Here is a 22,632-nt window from a genome sequence, read left to right as displayed (position 1 = left end):
TCCCCAGAAACCTTATGAGTTCTGCTTCGGTTGTTAAGCTAAAACCTCTGTCACTCAACAAGGAATTTGAAATTCAGTTCATGTTTCCAAGACAATTCTCATAATAATGACGTGATACAAAGCTTGAATTTTTCTCATAACGGTTTATCTTGTTTCCGAGCTAATAAAGACAAAGTCTCGGCCCAGTTTTTGTCTGTGTTGCAGTCGCATCAGTTGTCTTTGAGGAAAATCTCACAATGGCAGTTTGCCAATGTGTTGTCTCTCACTGTCTGGTCACGCACATAAACAGAGACACACACACACACTCACACACACACACTCACACACAAACACACACACATTTACACAAGCTGTCTGGCAGGGAGCCATTTTGATGCTTCCCTCAGTGCTGGTGGTTTATGTACGAGTGTGTGTGTCAGAGACCAGATGGGGGTCCGACCCGTCGACTCAGTACTATGCCAACACCAGCAGCCCCTGTGCACCATGGCAGCTTCTTTGTGTTCAGTTCGGACTCATTGAATGGCTCTTCATCAGGACACGCACACACACACACACACAGGGCAACACAGTAGCATCCTCACATAATCCTCTCAATTTTTGTGTTGTGTTGGTTTTGTGGCTGTTGCAGTCAGACTCCAAACTCAACTTTTGTCACGCCAACACTTTGACCTCCACCTCATACCCAACAAGGTCACTCAGCGTTGGCTGGACGTGTGTGTGTGTTTTCTGTGTTTGCCTCCATCTCTTTTTTCTGTCTAATCCTATATCGTATTTGTGTCACTCTCTTGGCGAACTTTGTTTTTGACTTTCCACAGGGTCTTTAGGGGTTCATTTTTGTTTCTTTGCAGCAACTACAGTTAATTTATGTAGTATTTTACACGCCGGTCAGTCACTGTTCAGATCCCCCCTGCCCCCACATCGGGTGAGCACTCAACTCCTAATGCAATCATCGATATCAGGACAGGGAGCTATCCCTGTGTGGCCTCATAAGGGAGGAAAATCGGCTATTCATGTTATGTTAATACCAGTGGTGATAGAGGGAGATAAGGTCCCACTGGGGGACGCTGGTCCGGGTGATCAACACGCTGCAGATGCGAGTGCGTAACAGAGGGCGAGGGATTGTGTTTGTGTGTCTTCTGTTTGCAGGCTGGTAATTGGTAGATGGAGTTTCAACAATAGAGCGCTAATTAGGGTTCAGCAATGTGTGCGAATCTCATGTCTAATGCATAGGAATCTGGCTCTATATGCTGGCATAAATAAGCAACAACTGTATCTAACCCAAACTGACTTTTTATCCAGTATGTTTGATCAAAAAGGAAAGAAATCTGCTGAAGGAATACATGTATGAGAAATCACATTATGAGCTCCGTCTGCGCTCCATTCACAAATACCTTCAGACTCAGATTATGGTAAAGCATCCTAATCCGTTGTAGCTGTACGTAGCAGCAAGTGAACTTATATTAGGGTGTGCGGCGGTTTAAATGGGTGCTGGTGTGAATGGACCTACTGTAGCTGGCGCCGCTCTAGCCGTGCCAACGACTTGGCTCATTATCACGCGCTAGTGCATTACAAGGTTTTCTCTCTGCTTATCTGTGGACTGTGAAAGTCACCTAACTGGATTAGCCCACAGCTCACCAGCCAGGATGAGACGGGCCCAGCAGGATGCCTCCGCTTTCTCTCGGAGTGTGAGTGAGATAGAGGGGGAGAGAGAGAGAGACAGGGAGAGGGCAGAGTACAAAGAGAATGAAAATGCAATCTGTGTCTGTCCTTTCTACTTTATACCCAACATGCACGCAAGGGGTGTATAGGGCATTTGAGACCAGGCTATTTTGAGACAGTATAGCATTGTGTCACTCCTGAATGTCATATTCTAAAGTTTAACTGCCGAGAAAGTTAAAAATATCCAACTCAGGTTTTGTTTCCTTTTTTTTGTTGGTCTCTGTGCTGCTTTTGCTTTTCTTTTTTCTTTTTCTTTTTACATCAAAGCTCTCGGAATAGCAGTGTCGTGTCTGTCCTCTCAAATGGAAGCTCCATCTTCACCGTCTCTTGATGTTTGATGGATGCAATTTTGGACGCGTGATTTTTCATCCGGCTGCATCATCACACTCAAATTTGAACTTAAAATATGGAACATATCAATACAAACACTGTGGGTTTTTTTTTTTTTACATTTCCATAGACTTTAACACCAGTGTTGTGATTGTGATTAAGGTCCATATGCATGTTCTAGGGACCTCAGAGAATGTATAACCAGTGATAGAAATATTGTGCCTGAGTAAATTTCAGTGAACCGAGACTTAAAGGGTTAATGGTTTGGCCCCATCTTACCTCTCTAAACTCCTTCATCTTCACACCTCATCTCGTGCTCTGAGGTGTTTTTAGATGTGCCCAAAACCTGACTAAAAAACCCTGGGCGACCCAAGCTTTTTCTGTAGCTGCCCCCAAGCTATGGAACGATTTACCCATTGAATTGAAATCTGCCCCCCACCATTAAATGTTTCCAATCACTCTAAAAAGACCCGTCTCTTCTCCTTGACCTTCACTTCAGGGTGAGAATAACCTTTTTGTTTTGCCTTTGGTCAACCATTGATGTTTTTACATTAGCTCTAGAAATAGAGTGACTTGACTTTAACTTTATTTTTGTGCACTGACATTAGCTTGACTCTTGTTAATCTTCATAATACATATACTGTACGTTTTGAAAATAAGTTTATAGCAGGTTATTTTCTCACATCTCCTCCGTATTCATTTTGCTAATAGTGACGTTTGCCTCGCCCCTTTCACAACCATATGATTTATAAATCTGGCCTGGCAGTTACAAGACTGAAATTGAGCTTCTTTTTTTTTTTATGTTGCCACGCTTCACCGTCTTTGCTGACAGTCCACTTTCTGCACTAAAGAAGCCTCACAGAGAATCAAAAAAACCAGACGACACAATGAGTGTTTTATTGGGCTGCTGAGGATGTACTTGCTGTTGGGTGCGATGCAGAGATTTGGTTCAGTAATTCTCCTCCTATCCTTCTGTCTGTGATCCCCGTCTGCATGTCTTTCTCCTGCCTTGCGAGCCGTCACCAGGGTTTCATAATTCTTTAGTTTGAAGTATGAAGAGAATTCTCTCGTGCCCACAGTTCAGCACATTTGACTTTTTTTTTTTTCTGTTCCGATTTGCTTGGATGCAGTTGTAAAAGATGACACTCAGCCGTCTCTCCTGACTCCATTCATCTCAATGTGTGTTCCCTCTCTCTGTTTCCCCTCTTGTACAGTGAAAGATTCTTCGTCAGGCTGAATAAGAGCGGTTTGCCCAAGTCGCCAGAGAAGACAGAAAGACAATGCACGCTGTTTGTGGTGAGTTGTGTGAACAGGATGTTGTGTTTACAACGATGACTGAGAGTGTTTCATACTTTTGTAAATCTCTCCCTCCACTCATTAATTCTAGACAGCTAAAAGCTGAGTTAACACCCTGAAGCTTGTTTGCACTGATTGAACCTGAATTTACTGTGTCTTTGGTCAGGATTTGGGAAGCAGTGACCTGCGAAAAGACGTCTACATCGTTGTGCACCTCGTAAGAATAGGTAAGAGTTACAATGCTGCCTCTTCTTTCTACTGAGCCCTCCGGGGTGGATTTGAATCTGTGGAAACCCTGTTTGTTTTTGTGTGCGTGCAGGGAGGATGGCAGCAGGGGAGAAGAAGAATCTGTGCAGTGTACAGTACAGACGGCCGTTCGGGTGTGCCGTCGTCAGCATCGCTGATCTCCTCACTGCTGACTCTAAGGATGACCACCTGCTCAAGGTTTATGCGTAAGTCACTGCAAACAACCAACATGGCACTATTAGCTCCTTTCTACTGAAGACATTTTTATTAAAACATAAAAAAACATCCAATAAAGAGTCAGTAAGACTTGATTTCAAAATGTTTGGAGCAATATGCTAGAATTCCCTTTTATGTGGCTACAGAACCTTTTTGTAGCCAGCTGTATTAATAGAAGCAATTTGCAACAAAAGGGTAGACGTTGCACATTTTCCTCTACTTCACAGCGAATTGCTGTTTCTCACTACAAGCAGCAGTGGAAGTATTTTGTGATCCAACCTGTCCCTCAGGACAGAAAAGGCCAGTGTTAACACAGTAGTTTGACCTAAATTATAACCGGATCAGTCCGGCTGGCCAAATACACTCAGTGCTAAGAAGAAAACACAACTGCTTTCTCGAGACCTGCAGCAAAAAAAAACGAGTGAGAGCCGAAGAACTAGCATTTAAGCCGTCAGCTGATTGTTTTCGCAGACATCAGACGTCAGCGCAAATAACAATCTGTTTCTTACCCTATTTAAAAACAAACCACGAATAATGGGTTTGTTTTTAGAGTCAAACCGACAAGGAATGACTCATACCCGGTAACCACATTTTATACATTGCAAGCAACCAGCTGGTCAGAGTGCAAGGTGCAATGCAAACAGTGCCAATGTCATATTTTTAAGTAAGATTATGATAGACATTTATTATTAAAGGTTTGAGTCTGAAAGGGCCATACAAAGTCTTTTCTCATATTGACCCATATGTTCTTTATGCTGGTGTTTTTGAGTGGACAGCAAAGTAAGAATTTCATTGTACAGGGAAACGTGTTTCTTTACTGTGCATATGACAATAAACACTTTGAATCTTGAATCTTGAATATGTGTGGGTCAACCCATTTTCTACTTAGGTGTAACACAGAGAGTGAGTGGTACCAGATTCATGAAAACATCATCAAAAAGGCCAACTCCAGGTACAACCTGTCTGGCTCCAACACAGGTAAGGACCAGTAATGGTTTCATCTACTTTGCTTCATTGCAGCCTCACACCGACCCTCATTTGGGACTCAAATTTTGTAATTTGGGGCATTTGGTTCTAGGTAATGACAAACTCTTTCGCATCATCCATCTTTTTTCTGAGCAATTGTTAGTTTGTGGTCAGTGTGAGTCGTGTTCATGTGCATGTGGGGGTTCCTGTTTAGTGGAGTGTAACGTTCTTTATGTGGTGGCGTCCGCATGAAGCCGGCCGTTGCGAAAGGCATTCAGATGATTTTTTCATATATAAATAGAATGTGTTCACACCATCTGTAATGATTGGCATCAGCAGTTTCCATTAGCAACAGGTTGGTGGGTGAATTAGTATGTCGAGTTCTTCGAAATGTCTAAGAGATGTCACATGAAATGTTGAGAGGTTTGTTCTGCAGTGAGATCTGTCTGCTGTGACTTAAAGTATGATGATGATGATGAACATCTGAGCATTATTTCAAAATATGGCAGAATGAAGGGTGTTGATGCATAATTGCACTTTTTCCCTATCAGATATTGTGTTTTAATACTTTGTATAATATGTATGTTAAAGTATAGTCGATTAGTTCCTCTGCCATAGTTTTATTAACAACATTTTAGAGCATTAACATGTGAGATACCATGAAAACTACTCTATATTCTAATGTGAGAATTTCAAACTCATACTTGTTGTAGTATCTTTGAAACCAAAGTACAAAGTTTCAGCTAAATTGCAGCATTTGTAATTATTAGTTGCAGTGTTTACATTGTTGCTTTTAAAAATAATAATTAATAGGTGGAGACATACAGTACAGTGCTGGGATTTAAACAGTGTGGGATTGTTTGCAGCTGTTTACAGAGCAAATGTGCAACCAACATTAAGCAATCAGCAGCAGTTCATCACAGAAGTTATTTATTTTAACACATTTTAAAATGTGAAATGTGTTTATGAATGGTTGCTGCAAACCTGCTGCAGTTTTGTTTTTTTTCAGAATTTTTTGAGCTTTAAAGCAGATCATTGTTATATTACATTGCCCTTGTGCATTATTACAGGAGCAGCACAGCCTGCTCAGGGGAGGAGAAGACTGATTATTATTTAAGGACAATGGAACTATAGTAATGTCATGAATCTGCGGGACTGATCCACTGAGTCAGCTCCTATTTTCCCTTTTCCCTCAGAAGGCTAACAATTACTTTAGGAGCAGTCATGCAGTTCCAGTATGTTAAATTATCATGAATAATCTCTCATAAGCTTGAAGGGATGCAATATTTAAGCAGAATGACACAAAGCCATTTAGCGCATTCTGCAATTTATGTTTTACTCGTAACAAAACTGCAGTATCTAGAAAAATCTGGAGCGAAAGTGTGAAACGTTTGCAGTTCTGCGCTGATAAACGCAACAAAAGTCTGCATTGATTCCTGATAAACCAGGAGAATGACACTGAAATAGGAATATGAAGCAACTACTTACATGACTGTTCTCTTGTGTCTTGTTTGTCAGCTTCTTCCTCTTCTTCTTCTGCCTCAGCTGATTAGTCAGTATTATCATAAATAGCACGCGTGTCACCAGATGCAGTAACAGATAACACATTCAGTTGCGCTGTTCTGCTAAAAAGTGAAGCAGATGTGTAGAAGCTTTACATTGTTTGGTGCCATTTTGGAGGATTTTTCTTAATCAAAGACAAACCTCGCTGACAGAAAGCAGCGTGTTGCCCTAGTTAACTGTACTCTCTCTAAATGCTTCCATCCTGTACGTGTTTGCTCCCAGGCTTGTTTTTGACAGGCTTATGCGCACTCACCCAGTGCAAACACACACACACTAGAACACACATCATAAACGCATATGCACGTGAATTATTTTACAGTTTTCTCCCGTCCTTGGCTGCAGTATGACTTTAATCACAAACACTTGGATGTAAGCTACTGAGTTACTGTCCCCTAAAGACATTGATCCATCTGAATGCCTGATTTGCCTCAATGGTTTAAAGCTGCAGGTCTTTTACCAAAGTACGCCGGCATACATAATTCAAACGACTTTGCTCGCAAAAGCACATTCCTGCCACGTATCCGAATTTGACATTGATCTCCCGAAAAAGGGAGGAAAAAAGAAAGAAAGAAAGCTTTCATCACAAAGCAGAGGTACTTAATTTAATTTTGTAGATAATGAGTAGCACTCAAGACCAGATCTAATTTACGTTTCATGTGCACCATTTATCTGTGTGGACAACATCTATTAATCTTAATTTTAGTAGCTTTGACAGTTCTATATTTGTCAAGGACACACACACACACACACATACTTCTGTCTATGCGAGGACACTCAATGATGTAATATCTATACATACATTAGCGTTATATCTGAACTAATGTCAGACTCCAGCCCTGACTCACCCTGAATCAAACCCAATTCCTCTATTGTCAATGATGTGCTATTAAGGGCAAGTCATTTTTAACAACAGAATGTTAATACAATTACAAACAGACACACACACACACACAAACACACAAAAGAAAGAGAAAGAAAAATAAGAAAATAAATATTGCATGGCAGAACTGATCAAACTCTCTATTATTTATCAATAACTGTGTTTTCAAGACACAGGGCACAGGGTCTGTTCAGGTAGGTGTCCTCTGAAGTCCTCTGAAGTGTCAATATTATTTAATTATTTACGTCCTTACACTGAAGGTGTCAGGAAGCAAGGGCTGGCCAAAGTATCCTCACTCAGTAAGGTCAAACTAGACAAGCTATACACACACACACACACACACACACACACACATACACATACATATGTTACCAGTAAAGAAATGTAAAAACCTCCAGGAACCATTGCCAGTGCAAACTCACATGTATTCATTTCCCTCCTCCTCTACCTTTACCTTCACAGTTTCCACCTACTCATCATTCAAAAACAGCACATCACTGATGTGCGTACGTACTCCTCTGGAAAAGTCAATTCATTCCAAAGGGTAATTATTCTGCTGCAGAGCGACATTAAACAATAACCCCTGAGCTGCTTGTGTAGCTTCATCAACAAATAAAAAAATATTTCGTCTTTATTGGACGACAGGCCGGCGTCTCCTCTTCACTGTGTGTGTCTATAAAAAATATCCATGCAGGAGTTATGGAGCGCCATGCATAATTTAGGGACAACAGTTTATTACACTTAATGTCAGGAGGGCAATTAAAACAAGTGTGCATCGGTCTGAGACAACGTAATGTGTGCTTCATCTTTGCACAAGTGTGTGCTCCCTAAGTCGTGTGTCTGTGTGTGTGTGTGTGTGTGTGTGTGCAGTCGTCTCGCTGTGTAGCCAATTAGCAATGGAGAGATGACGGCGCAGCCCTTAAAGTATAAAGAACGCCAAATTGTTTTGGTGATGATGAGGCAAGAGAGGAAGAGAAGGTTGTTTGGTTCGCAGGTGGCTTAATAAATGTGTTTTGTGTGTTGCGGGGTCATCGGGGCCTCTGGATGATCGAATTTAATAGCCAGAGAAAGCGAGTTGATGAGAGGAGGTGTTGATTTTGTTTCTGCGTGTAGCTCGGTAATCCATTTCATAAGCAACTGGCTCTGCTCGGGTCAGGTCAGGTAGAGTAGGCAGTGACAGAAGCACTGTTTTGTTTTCAAGCTCTTTTATTTCTTTCCCTTTTTTTTGCTGTTGTGATGAGGCAGGCTGGGTGGGCTGAAAGTACCAAAGGTTGAGAGTGCTTTTTTAAAAAAAAAAAAAAAATCTGCCTCAGCTTCATCTTCCAGGCAGAATAGTAATCAATCTGGTTTGCCTAATTGTAGCCCTGCAGTAGCGTTTAGTGCTGTGTGTGTTTGTTTGTTTGTTTGTTTATGTTTCACTGCCACAGCCTGGATCCACATTATGGGCCAGGGTGGATATGGATTGAGCAGAAAAAAAACATCATCTACCAGGAATATAATGGGATTTTCCTTTGAATTCCCATCACATCTTTGTGCCACTTTGAACAACTGTGTGTCATTTTTGAATTATTTAGGCCAGAGTAATGGTCTGCGAAGTCTGAGTCACCCCTATCTATTATGCATCACAGAAGCACAAGCTGTTGACACAAGATATTTATGAAAGATGTTTTATGTAACACATCTGCATTGAAATGTCCAAAAACAGTGAGATGTTATTTATATATATATATATATATATATATATATATATATAGCACACTTGCATAAGCCAAAATGTTTTTAACACTCTTTTAATCCATAGAAATCCATATTTATTTTGAAGGTAACAGACCGTTTCATTCATTTTAGCAACCTTTTATTGATGTCTTCTGCTTTGCAGAGCTGCCACATATTCATGCTTTTGATCATTTTATATACTCTAGAGCTCTCGCGGTATCACCATTATCACTGACGTCAAAATACAGTGGTGTAAATAGGCTGAGCAACATCAGCTGTGGATTTTTCACAGGAGCGAGATTTATTCCCAAGAAGATAATTTGCTCCCTCATCATCCTCCTCTTCCTCACATACCACATACCTCTTCGTACCACCAGAGGAAACTGGCGTACGTAGTATGAAGCTGCACATTTGCTGCTCCTGCAAACATTTCACAATAAAAGCAGTTCAGGGCGTGATGTGTGACAAAATTGAAAAAAAAGTTACTGACTGTAACTGCTGTTTATTGGAGCTGAGATTCACCAACTGTAGTGTGGCATTTAATCACACTCTTAAGAATCAAACTATTGTTTTGATGGAGGGAAAGAGAGAGAGGGAGACCTTTAACAGCAGCGTGTGTGTTCAAGTCAAGACTAGAATCTGTCTCTCTGTTTTCTGTTTGTTTTTTAAAGCTATCCGTTTAAAAAATAACCGGATAGCTTGGTAATTTAATTCCATAAAAAATTAAGACATTCAAATCAGATACCACTTTGGCAGCCAGCCCCCCTGAAAAAACTTGCTTCACTTGCCTCTTCCTATCTCTGTAGTGTTGTTTGGTTTGTTGTAATACAAACAGGTCACGTCTTTTTGTCGACTCTGTGACAGAAATATCTCGGAGCTAATGAACCATCTCGCTGCTGCTTCCCAAATTTCCTAAAAAACACCCACAACAATGATAATCATCATCATCTTTTCTCTCTCTCTCTCTCTCTCGCTCTCCTTTTCCCTTTGCTGTTCAGCTCGTAATGTTTCTGCCTCTGCTTGTCATGAGCGCGATTACTTACACAGACATCTGGTCACAGTGGTGAGATGTCTAAAGATGTGTGAAGCTTTCGTTTTTATTGTGCTGACATTTTGAATTATTGCACGAGGATATAGATTTGAGTCAAGAGCCTTCATGCAGGATACAAAAGAGCTGAGGATGACTCACAGGCTTGTTGCATTGCAACTAGGATAGTTGTTTTATATCTTTTTATCTAGAGTGTTAACTGGCTGTTTATCCTTTCATCTCATTGCTTTCTTCCTTTCTGTGTATTTTTGTCATATATGTGAAAGCACTTTGTAAATTGCTGTTTTTAAAGGTGCTATACAAATAAAGCTTTACTCACTTAATTACTTACTTTCTTTTATTGTGCCTTGTACTTATATATGTGACCATTCAGGTTTTAAATGTTCTGCCATTATACTGCATTTTAGGTCTGGCAGTAGCTCTGCAGCTTCTCCACGGGGACATAGAGCAGCTGAGACGGGAGTACATGGTCCTCTTCACCCGCGGCGTGTCCATCACCAGGAAACTGGGCTTCTCTGACGTCATCATGCCAGGTAGGAAAAACAAACGAAAAGATTGCGTACCAGAACACCACACATGCTCAACATTTCATCTATTGTAAGTCTGCTGTCTTTTACCAGAACAGGAACCTGTGCAGCATACAAAACACTCATCTCTCCTCCATAACCTCCTTCGCTCATGTCTACCATAAAGCACATAGCTAATGTGCAACCGCGTTTTATAAATGACAGCAACAACTTCCACGCTGCTTTACGATGTCAACAAAAAAGGTCTTCTGTCGTTTCTAGTGGTAGAAATGACATATTGTGCGAATAAGTCTGATGGAGGATCATCTACATTGTTATGCACAATGCTTTCTCTAGTACAACCTATTATTTTTATTAAGCTTTGGACAGACTTTGGTGGAATGATTTAACAAAACCATTGGTAACGCAGCATACTTTGCTGCTAAAGTAATGTTTTAGTTGACACCCTTGAGGCTATGAACCTGATGATGTGTTTTCTCGTGTTTATATTGCACATGTTGACCTACCTCATACAGTCTGCTATAGTGGTTGCCATGGTAACTATATTTGTGTGAGTCGCGTGAATTCCACCTGAGGGGGCCCTCGGATAGTTGGAAGTTCATTTGATTCAGGTAGATAAGTGTCCCTCAGATATCTGCCTCTTGAAATGACACAGAAACCCTCCAGCTGAAGTGGATACGGTCTTGTTGCCTTGGTAACAAATATAATCACTGGAATGTCAGGTGATGTAATATGTAAGATGGTTAAGAGGGGATGTGTAAAGTGGCTGAATAAGCTGTCTGACTCTTTGTCTGTTTATTTTTTGTGTGAGCTGGACATTGAGGGATGGATTATTTATTTTTTTTTGTCTGCAGAAGAGATGTTCTTTTTAAATAAGTGAGGTTTGCTGTCTGGCCACGCAGATAAAGAGGAAGCACAGACTGTGGGTCCCCCAGCACCTCACTAACACAGATTTATGTTCACCATCTCTTTCTTTGTCTTCGTCTGACTACAAACCCTTAACGCTGAGTGCTCCCACCCTCTCTGTGCATGTAAGTTTGCCCTTGGGCTGAGGAAACTGTCTCCCCTGCTTTTCTCCCTCTCTTTTCAGTATCTCATTGTATCTTTTCCCTTTTTTTCCTCCTTTATTCACACCAGCAGACTCCTTTCCTTGTCTAGCTGCTCTGCTGCTACATTTTCCACTTCCAGTTTTCCCATTGTACAACAAACAAACAACAATCTCTTGTGTGTCCCCCTTCCCTCAAAGTCTTTGTGTGTGTGTGTGTGTGTGCTGCAAGCGGACAGTATGGGTGTGTAAACAAGGCCTAATATTACCATGGTTACTGTTGTTAAGAGTGGAAAATCAATGCTGACCCGAGAGACAGAGATATGATGAGTGCACACACACGCAGAGGTTACAAAGAGAAATTATTTTAGATGTCTGACCACATCTCGGCTACAGAGGAAATCAGCATCACCATTTCTCACACATATCACTCTGCACCATTTTGACTTCCCCTGAGGACCAAAATAAACCTGTGCCCCTGCCCTGCAATTAAAACAAAAGAAATGAAGAATGTCACTTTTGTCCCCCCCCTTAGTTTATTGGCAGATCAGAGCAACAGTATCGAATGGTAAAAGACAGCTATACGTTTGTTAAAGGGGTGATTTGATGAAAGACATTCTTACTACATACTGTATATTTCTAAAATTCTTACATGAAACGTTGTTGTGGATCCAGAAAGAGAAAAACTACCAGATAAAATGTTTAATTCATGTCATTCAATCAGTTTCAATGAATGAAATGAAGGCAAACCTGAGGCTGTTACAGATCACCACACCACACTACTACTACTTTGAAGAAATATCTAACAATTGTAGACTCTAAACTTCAAGTTTCATTGTTATTGAAACATTGGCCCTTCATATACCTTATACTTAAAAAAAAAAAAAACATATGTTCACGCTTAATTGACAGGGTTGTAGTTTTGTATAAGAAAATGGGTAAAGTAATAGTTTATCTTTTAAGTATTTATACACCATAAGACATAAAGACACGTGGCAAGGATTTAGCAGGCAAGTGACTTTTCTTTAGAAAATAAAAAAGCTCTAAGTACATGCTTTCAGGTGTTGTCAATCAGAAAAAAAATAACAAAATGAATGTGTTTGGTTAGGACTGACTTTTTAGATCATAACACAGTGCATAGCATATTTTAAATCCACGCTCAGATTTGATGTCAGTTATTGGGTTACCCTTAAAAGCCCCGATGTAAACGTAATCATCCCTGTCACAAACTATTGTGTTAAAGTTGCGATCAAGTTGCTGAGAGACCATGAATAATTCTTCCTTGGATGCATAATTGATGCCTTGTTGTCTTTCCACTTTCCCGTTTTGTAGGTGAGATGAGGAACGACCTCTACGTCACGCTGGAGAAAGGAGAGTTTGAGAAGGGTGGAAAGAGTGTCGCCAAGAATGTAGAGATCACTGTTTACGTGCTGGATATGGATGGACAGATCCTCAAGGTAAGAGAAAAACATACACAAATGAATTATTTTTTTAAAAGTTTTAATGAAATCATTTTTTTGTTATATTTGGAAGCAGAGCTCCTTATTTAAATATCACCTATAATAATTAGGGTTAAGTGTTTTTCCAGTGTGATGTCCATTTCTGCTGCAGCTCTGTGAGAGTCTGCCTCTGTGGTTTGGTTTCCTGCAATGCCTCTGTCTCAAATATAACTCTGACTGCTGCTGCCTCTGTCACCATGCAGCACTTAACCCTTGAACATACAAAAACACACACACGCATGTAAACCACATGATTTCTCCCTTCGCTGTCATTTGTGGTGTATGCAGGGCTTTCATGTGCCCTTAGCCCCTACTTCTCATTTCCCCTCTTTGCTTCCTGTTTATTTCTCTGTGTCACATCTTCTTCTTCTTCTGTCTCTCAGAGTCACGTGGCTGCTGGCTCAGGTGAACCCGGTGGGGACGAGTACCACTCCTTAGTGCTGTACCACAACAACAGCCCCCGCTGGTCGGAGCAGATCAAGCTTCCCATCCCAGTCGACATGTTCAGGGGGTCACATGTCCGCTTTGAGTTCCGACACTGTTCCAGTAAGTCCTGTTGGGATTGTGGTTGAGTTAAAAACAAAAAAAAACAGTTTTCCACGGAGTTGCATGCATCCCCTGCCCAGACAGGGTGTGGATGTCTGAAGTGTTTTTTTTTTTTTATATAGTTGATTATCCATTCATCATCTACTGTTTTATCCTCCACATGAGGGTCACAGGATGGCTGAAGCTAATCCCAGCTGACACAGTGTAGACGAACAACCATTCACTCTCACATTTACACCTACAGTCAATTTAGAGTGTCCTGCATCATCCATGGCATTTAAAATGTTATCGCTGCAGACAAGTACACAATACACGTTGACTTTCCATCCTGTTTCAATGGCAACCGTTCAGTCTCAAACCCCAAGGCTGCCGCCACCTCAAAATAGACTCAAGCATATTAGAGTGCACTCGTTTCATGATGAGACTTTTTGCCCAACTTCTCACCTCCTAATGAGACAAAAGGACTAATTATGACCAAAATACGGCTCCCATTTTCTCTAACCCTCTCTCTGGGCTGCGGGGAGAGAGGGCCATATCTCCTCTTACATAACAAGCTGATATCATTATGCCAAGCGGGGTGGCCATGTGGCGGTGCAAAGTAGATATAGTGGCCTTATTACTGCTGGCTGTGCCACCATTGGCACTCAAGGGTTGCCTATCAAGAGTCCAATTTAGGCCTGTGGTGACACAAGACTGAGAGGAACATATCATATTCCCGCACTTGGAGAAAACTCGCCAGCCTTCATTTGATGCAGTCATTTTCAATTAAGACAAGCCAGAAAGCTCTTTTTTTTATTATTAAAAATGCTTTTAAATGTCCCCCTTGTTTTTGGTAGTTATTTTGCAGTAGTGGTTTTTAATTTGTTTGTTGTTGTTCAGTGTTATTCCTAAATTATGCTGTAGGGGCCTGTAAGAACTTGTTAGTATCCATAACACAACACTCTTATGTAATATTCCAAACTATTTAATTTCTCTTTGTTTTAGTAGACATACATGACTGCTATTCCTGGATAAGATGGTTATTTTTATTTGCTCTTTGTCAACAGAATGGACTACTCAATCTGTGTTGGTTAACATTCAAATAAAACCCTGGTTTCCCACCAACACCCCAAATTATTTTAATACAGTAATAAAAAAGCATAGTGCATTTGCGTACACCAGTCTTTACCTAGTCTGCCAATCTGAGCTAAACCTGCATATCACACAGTACCACTTAATCTCTCCTAATCTCATAGTGCATAAGTGTTTAAAGGTTTATAGATTAGAAGAACCTGTCTAAAGGGAACCAGACACGGCAAATACCAAAATATACAGTTTTGTAAACAATAATTGTCCGAGTTAATCACAACGCAAAGCAAGAGAAGAATAAAATGTGGAATAACTTGTGTGTCATCTGAGACACTAAGTGGAAGAGTGCTACAGGCCGGTTATATTAATCAGTGAACAGTGAAAGTAAATAGAGACCTTTGTGCTCCTGATGTCCCGCTGTGTGAACATTAGCACTTTATTGCTAAAATAGCAGATAAATCAAATTGCATGTAATAATGCAAATAACGTCCAGGGCTTTCAGAAGGCTGAATAGAAACACAGAAAGAGTAAAACCTTGAAGGCTGAATTAACAGCTATCTATAAATGGATTTTACTTTGTGTTGTGTAGAAATAAACTCAACCACTAAACCATGACTATGTCATGATGTGGTTACAGACAACTTAGATTTCAGCCAGTCTGCAAACAGCAGTGGTTTTATGTTATAGTCATGTATTCAAACTACTATATTATGATGTATACAACATTTAGTAAACCTATATTGTTTATGTCTCTGTTGACTGGCTTCCGTTGTGGTTGATTGTGCTGAAACCAGTAATGTTTTTTACCCATGCAGTCTTCCACAGTTTTACAACTGCACAATGAGAACTTGTGATAATTAAGCGTTTGGTTTTTAATTGTTAAGTTGCAGCCAGCCGGTGTTTGTGTGTATTGGACTCAATGTCATAACCATGTGTTTTTCATTGACAGCTAAAGACAAGGGGGAGAAGAAACTGTTTGGCTACTCCTTTGTTCCTCTGATGCAGGAAGATGGTAGGACTCTGCCAGATGGGACCCATGAGCTCATTATACATAAGGTAAGACAGAGGGTTTGCATTGTTGGCGCATTGCTGCTGAACAGGTCTCGAGACACTGGCACAGTATTTTCACGCGTATTTAAACGGCACATTAGATGCACCTACATAGGTACAGTTCCTTATCCTTGAGTCTAATAATGAAATTATTGAAGGGACAGAGGATCAGTTCATGGTTGAGGCAGAGGGTCCTCTGGCCAAGGACCACATATAGTACCTATCCCTCAGTGTAGAGTTCTTGTTGCATCTGCAGTTGATCCACTTGCACACCGTCACCTTGTGCAAGAGCAGATCTGTCTCCTCAGCAGAGAATCATTCTCCAGTTTCCTACATTTGCCATTTAAATAGCAATGTGCCAGATGCAGGTGTACCTGTATCAAAACCAGATACACACCCACAGATGATTCCGACATTCATAACAACACCTTTGTGTTTTGTCCCGTACTTTGCGGCTAGATTTTGTGCCATGGATGTCCTTTGACAGTGCACGACACAAAATGTTCACCCAGGAATGTAAATCCATTCAACTCTAAGGATTTAAGGATCCAAGGATTGAAAAACTTTATTGCCACGTGCAAAGATAATGACATTTTCCTTTCTCCATGCCACTACTTGATCACGTGTGTCGAATAAGAAAAAGGAAGAAAATGCGAAAGAAATAAGAAAATACTATACATAATGAACTGTATTTACAGTATTTGTAAATATACATACAGTAAATAGACACATGCATAAGTAGTGCTATATGAAGTATGTATATTTCTTAAGTGAAGTGTTAAGTCCTTGAGATAATGTTACAGCGTTGGATGCTTTTTTTGTACCAAATAAGAATGTGGGACAATTTCCTAAGCTCCATTGTTTGTTCACTTAATTCTTCTTATTGCATAGTTGACATTAATTTGGTTGTGAGATCCCAATTTAAAGGTCCAGAGTATAACAGTTAGTGACATCTAATTGTACGAGTGTAGATCGTGACAAGCGGACAACTCTTTTTTTTTTTGCAAGCAGGTCAGCTTGTCATTCTTTGTTTCCATAGTAAACTTCTGCTTGAAAATGTGAAATGCATGCTCTGGATGGTTTGTCAATTCAGGCTGCTATGGAAACATAGTGGGCACAAGATGGCAGCCTCCCGAAAGCAACACCTTCTCATGAAGTACATATAAAAGGCTTATTCCAAGGCAACACAAAGCAACCCTCTTTAATATCTGCTAAATCGTCAAGTGAACTGTTAAAAGTGCATCGTATAGATTCTTTTAAGTGAACTCTGTCACTGTCTTGTGCCACACAGGTGTTAACCAGGGCTACTTTGCTTTATCATACACGCTGTAAGTGATGGCACAAATCATTGGCTCTAAATAGCAAAATGCAGCCATTTGGCTGTCACACTATTGGGTGCCACAGGCTGACAAACGGCTCACATCACTCCATTATGGCCTGAGAGCTCAGTGACTAACATCCACTTACGTAACACTGCCAAGCTGTGAGGTTAATTTCGACCACAAGTGAGTGTTAATGTATGTCTATTTGCTTGTGTAAGAAAGAGTTGGCATCAGACTGGATTTTCTTTGCCTTTCGAGGTGGATTTTGTCACAGAACAGCTGCAATACTTTCAGATCCTGTGCTTAACTTGACCTTCATGTCCATTTTCTGCATTTTTATAGACCATAAGAGCCTCTCAGTCATCTTTTAACACAGTTTGGGTTTGACACATCAAAAGACTAAAACAAATAAAATGGCCGGCTTCCAAACTTAAAAGCTTCTGTAGGACTGTCTTGGGTGTAATTGACAATAATTGCAGACTACATCCTTTTCCTCAGCTGCAGGCAAGGGGTGTGTACATAAACCCGGGGTTTTGCGGAGCACGGAAAAACATGGATAGTATTCATACATTTTATTGCTGTGGTGGAAGAGTGACCGAAAGTCTGATTATTTATTCCACTGTTAACTGCAGTTTATTTTAGCTGCCTTTTAAAAACAAAGACTCCTCTGTCTGTTGTTCTCTATTCTCTCAGATTTAATGTTACCTAACTAACTAACTTCAGCCTGTTGTCCCAAAGGGGACAACTCTGGTAACCTGTGTGGAAGGGGGATGGGGATGGGGATGGGGGGGTTGTAAAGGCACACTGTCATGCCAGATGGAAGTCACTGAAAAGCTCAATGAAACTGGCATGGCCTAGTTTCTGCTCGGACCCGAAATAGACACAGCAGAATCAGTCCAAACAGTGTGGTAGCTTTCGAGCTCAAACAACCTCAGCTGTGCATCAGGGCTCTGCATTAAATCCCAAAAATAACAAAACCTCATCATTAACTTCTGCAGTTTATCGTCAGAACAGGCTGGATATTTGTCTCAAACTTGAAACAAGGTTTTAATCATGTTGTCAGTCTCCTGTGATTGATGTCCGGCCTATGATAGAATATAAAAATCAGTATGATGTTGACAAATATATGGGTTACTAAAACAGCACATAAAAACGTCATTTTAGTGTTTTGATAGCGTCCTGTTCTTCCTTCCCCGTTTGAAAATGTCCTCTCCTTTTCTTTTCCAGTGTGAGGAAAACACCAGCTTGGCAGATTGTTCACGCTACCTGAAGTTGCCATTCTCCAAAGCCAACGTCCCATCCAACAACCAAACACTGAAAGGCGCCAAGGAGTCTTTCTGGATCACCAGCTTCCTCTGCTCGACCAAGCTGACACAGAATGGTAAACTATGCTTGGGGACTGTTTTTTTTTTTTTTTTTGGGCATACTGCCCAGTGAGGTGTGTTTGGCTGCAATGCCCAAATATTTGAGTTGGCTTGTACACAATTCAGAAAGTAAAGCATTTAAAGTACAGCTGCCAAAAATACAAAAAAATACAAATTAATGGTCATTAACGTCAAGTTTAATGTCAAAGTAGAGATTTTGAGCTATCAGACACAAAGCAGTGGTTGTCCAGCCATCCTTATGAACATGCAGGATAATGAAGGTATAGCCAGTCTGCACATTGGGATTCATAGTCTTATTTGACATGGACAATCTGCCTCATTCATGGTGAAAAACCTTTCAAGCGATGAGTTCCGAAATTAAACTCGTGTTTTCGTGATTCGAAGAACTGTGAATGATGAATCATTTTCTGTCTCATCAAGTGTCTGGTAGTTGATATTAACATAAAAGCTACAGCCACAATTTACTTGCGGCAGGGCGGGTAATTTCTTTAGTACGTTTGATTTTGGGTGGATTGATTATATAAATATGGCAGCGTTGTGTTGAATAAAATATATTGGACAGATTGGTACAAACAAAGGCAGTCACACACACACACACACGTACTCACTCACACAGACAAAGTTGCAGAAAAAGACACACTTCATGTTGAACAGAATCCGACGAGACGGCTGAAAGACTTCCTTATTCATGTGCTTATCTGGGGGATGCTGGCTAAGAAAAATTACTTTTTTGTCTTCGCTTTCCCAATGTACTTAAAACTGTCATAATTTCTTTGGATTTGGTGGATTTGTTGGGCTATAATTGAAGGGTGGGGTGATGCTTTGTGGTGTGAGGTGCACATTGTTCGTATAATCCTCCTTTCCCTCACAAATAAACAAAGTGCTTTTATTTTTTTTATCTCTTCTGCTTGTCACCGCTGCTCTTCGTATCGCCTTCATCAAGCGTTTTATCTCTCTCTCTCTCTCTCTCTTTTTGCCTTCCTGCAGGTGATATGCTGGACCTGTTAAAGTGGAGGGCTCACCCCGAAAGGATCAACGACAGCCTCTCGAAGTTGAAGGAGATTGATGGCTCGGAGATTGTCAAAGTAGGCTCGCAGTCAGATTCTTGGCCCTCGAATTGATCCTGCTAACCTGGCATCAGTTGTCGTGATTGTTTCTGATGTGACTTTTTTTTGTTAGTTCAAGATGAGAGTGTGACACAGTTCAAATGCCATAAATGTGATGAATAAACTCTTACTCCCCTTTCACAGTTTCTGCAGGACACTCTGGACACTCTCTTTGGTATTCTGGACGAAAGTTCTCAGAGATATGGACTGAAGGTTTTTGATTCACTGGTATGTGCGTTTTCCTAATGGCCTTTTCAATCATTCCTTCTCTGTTTTAGTGATTGTCTTTTGTGTCCAGCACAGTCCGATAGTGTTTGAGTCGAACAGAAAACAGACTACAAGCTGATAGTGAAGAGAACTAGTGATAGAACAGTCTGGAGCTCGCTGAACCAATCTCAGTGCGGTCATGGTGCACTGAATCGATAGACCGAGGCTGGTATCGATCTCTCGCTCGCTCTCTCTCTCTCTCCATCAGTCCCACTGACACATGAACACACTTTCTCCTCTCAGCGGGGTGTTATCAATGATGAAAAGGTCTAGTGAACCGGTGCAGTCATCAACATTGCTTTTTTGTGGTTCTGTAGATCAATCCAATAAGTGTGACAGGAGAAGTGATCTTCACTGGTTTGGACAAATCCACTGCATTTCAACCCATACACGAGGGAAACATGTGCCACTACTTTCCAAATTGTTTTTGTTTGTTGTATTTTTTTCTTCATATTTGTTCTCTTTTTGCACTTAATTCTAAAGAACTGAGTTATATTAATGTTCAACATTGTTGCATATCTCCCCGTACCTTATAATTCCTCACCAAACTTTGGTGACTGTCATTCATTGTGGTTCCGTAGTTGTCATAGACCCAAAACACAATTTGTTAAATTTTTATTGTGTCTTTTACAGTAAAATTACACAATGCTGAATGTTTTTTTCCGACCTCACAGCCTCTTCTTAAGTTTAAAAAGAAAAAAGCTTAAAACCTGCACAGATGACAATCCTTTAAAAGGAACATTCTCTGATATTTTCTAGGTCCATATCATCAACCTTCTCCAGGACAGTAAATTCCAGCACTTCAAACCCGTCATGGACACCTACATAGAAAGCCACTTTGCTGGAGCTTTGTCCTACAGGTACATATGACAGTGCTATTTCAGCCTTCACTTCTTTCACTGTATCCACTTAGCCAACAGCAGCACCTTCAGCCTGTAATATTGTAGCCACGTCTCTCTCCTGCATATTGCATTGCATTTAAATATCACCTGCATCAATGCTGAGAGGCAGCTCTACTCAGGCTCTCAGTTTTGATTTAGCTTCAAGTGTGAATCAAATGGTTGTAGTGCCCCCTGGCTGATAAAGTGTGTATTATTAAAGTGTGCAGGCTTTTTCCCATCTCCTCATTTTGCCTCCATCCATCCATCACACTGCTGCTGCCACATATGTCTGCCTTAAACTCTTTTTCAGTAGAAATGTCACAGTCTAATTGGAACTGTGTTATGTTATTAATGCCAGGATGTAGTCATGGTGAGAATAAGAAAATCTGGGCTGTCTTCAACATCAACAATTAATTGGATTTGAAGTGATTTCTCCTCAGGAAGAATGACATTTTTTGGACCATTTCCCCCGCATTGATTAAGAAAGTTGTAGAATTTTCACACAATGTTTCACTGTTTCATCATCTTTATTTTCCAAACCCAGTGGGAGACCATGTGTGCTGTTGCTTGAAGTGAACGGTGATGTTGTTTCTTCTCTAGGGACCTGATCAAAGTCCTGAAATGGTACGTGGACCGCATTGTTGACGCAGAGCATCAGGATCACATCCAGCAGGTGCTCAAGGTGAGATGTGTACACACACACACACACACACACAACGCAGGCACTGAAGCAGACACGGTGGTGTTTTCAAGTTGAACATTCCTACATGTCTCCGTAGACACAGTGTCAAGTAATGCACACGTACACCGTTATACAGCACAGATGAATGCAGGAAAACAAACAAACAAACAAACTTGACAAACCTGTCAGCTCCTCTGTTAATTGATCTCCCCATCAGCCGTGAATATGTCATTCATTATTCCTTTCCTTTGTCTATGACACTGTTTGAAATTCAAATCAGTGGGGGGGGGGAAATGCACTGCCTCTGGTGTTGGGAATCCATATCACATTATTGTAATGACTCATGCAGATACGCCGTCAGAGAAGCACAGTGCGGCATCTGTTGTGCAAGTTTCCCCATTTATCATTCACAGAATATATCCTGCACCAAAACCGAAATGTTTGTCATGCAGCAAATAATAAATGAGTGACGCATTGCAGGTTTGCTCCCTCGTGTACACAGTTCAGTTTCTGTTAGTTCTTGTTTGAGCAGCTTTATTTAAAAAAAGTTCACTTTTGTAATAATAATACTAATAATAATTAAGTTATGCAGTACCCGTACCTGCATTTCTTACCCAAACACCCTCAAAGTTGGCGCTGCACACCCTGGTGACCTTTGTAAGTCACCTGCCATATTCCTTGCATTTATAGATAACAATAATAATAAGTTAAATGCCCAAGAGATTACGTCTTAAATAGTTTTTGGTTTTTCTTACCACTCGAATCTACTCTCCTATCGACTATTTACATGGATATAAAAGAACGCCAGCAGATATTTGGCATGAATTATATATTTATACAGTATTAAATGACTGTAATTCCAATGGAATTTTATTTATTTATTTTTTAAGTTTTTCAAATAGAGTCATCTCTAGATGAGATACTTTACATCAGAGACTTTCTGCATTTTACTGCAGGCAATGACTGATTTGTTTTTTCATTACCCCATCATGTGACAAACGATCGTTTCCCTGTGTCCTCCAGGCCAGCGAGTACATCTTCAAGTACATCATCCAGTCCCGTCGGCTCTTCTCGTTGGCCACAGGAGGCCAGAACGAGGACGAGTTCCGAGTCTGCATCCACGAGCTCTTCATGTCCATCCGCTTCTTCCTGTCACAGGAAAACAAAGGCACCAGTCCCGTCGCACAAACACAGGTACTGTGTGTGTATCTACGGTATCGTGTGTAGGATTACGTAAGTGTTGTGTTCTGAAGACTCTGACATGCACAGACATG

The 22,632-nt window shown here is 40.7% G+C and overlaps 1 protein-coding gene across 8 annotated transcripts in view; it reads left to right on the top strand.

Annotated features, from left to right (window-relative positions):
* dock4b (dedicator of cytokinesis 4b) overlaps window positions 1-22,632 on the top strand; it is a 100,535-nt gene that overhangs the window by 39,492 nt on the left and 38,411 nt on the right. For all 8 annotated transcript variants that reach the window (XM_058623927.1, XM_058623931.1, XM_058623933.1 and 5 more), the window contains exons 9-22: window positions 3,264-3,345; window positions 3,512-3,572; window positions 3,665-3,797; window positions 4,697-4,785; window positions 10,388-10,513; window positions 12,885-13,009; window positions 13,435-13,597; window positions 15,615-15,721; window positions 18,265-18,418; window positions 19,410-19,507; window positions 19,673-19,756; window positions 20,555-20,655; window positions 21,277-21,358; window positions 22,382-22,552. In XM_058623927.1, coding sequence (XP_058479910.1) covers window positions 3,264-3,345; window positions 3,512-3,572; window positions 3,665-3,797; window positions 4,697-4,785; window positions 10,388-10,513; window positions 12,885-13,009; window positions 13,435-13,597; window positions 15,615-15,721; window positions 18,265-18,418; window positions 19,410-19,507; window positions 19,673-19,756; window positions 20,555-20,655; window positions 21,277-21,358; window positions 22,382-22,552 — 1,576 coding nt within the window. The remainder of the gene's footprint in view (window positions 1-3,263; window positions 3,346-3,511; window positions 3,573-3,664; window positions 3,798-4,696; window positions 4,786-10,387; window positions 10,514-12,884; window positions 13,010-13,434; window positions 13,598-15,614; window positions 15,722-18,264; window positions 18,419-19,409; window positions 19,508-19,672; window positions 19,757-20,554; window positions 20,656-21,276; window positions 21,359-22,381; window positions 22,553-22,632) is intronic.

This window comes from Solea solea, chromosome 3 (genome assembly GCF_958295425.1).
Source record: "Solea solea chromosome 3, fSolSol10.1, whole genome shotgun sequence".
In the NCBI taxonomy this organism is placed as follows: Eukaryota; Metazoa; Chordata; class Actinopteri; order Pleuronectiformes; family Soleidae; genus Solea; species Solea solea.
The sequence above is the reverse complement of the archived record's forward strand: the minus strand, read 5'-3'. Positions and strand labels throughout refer to the sequence as shown.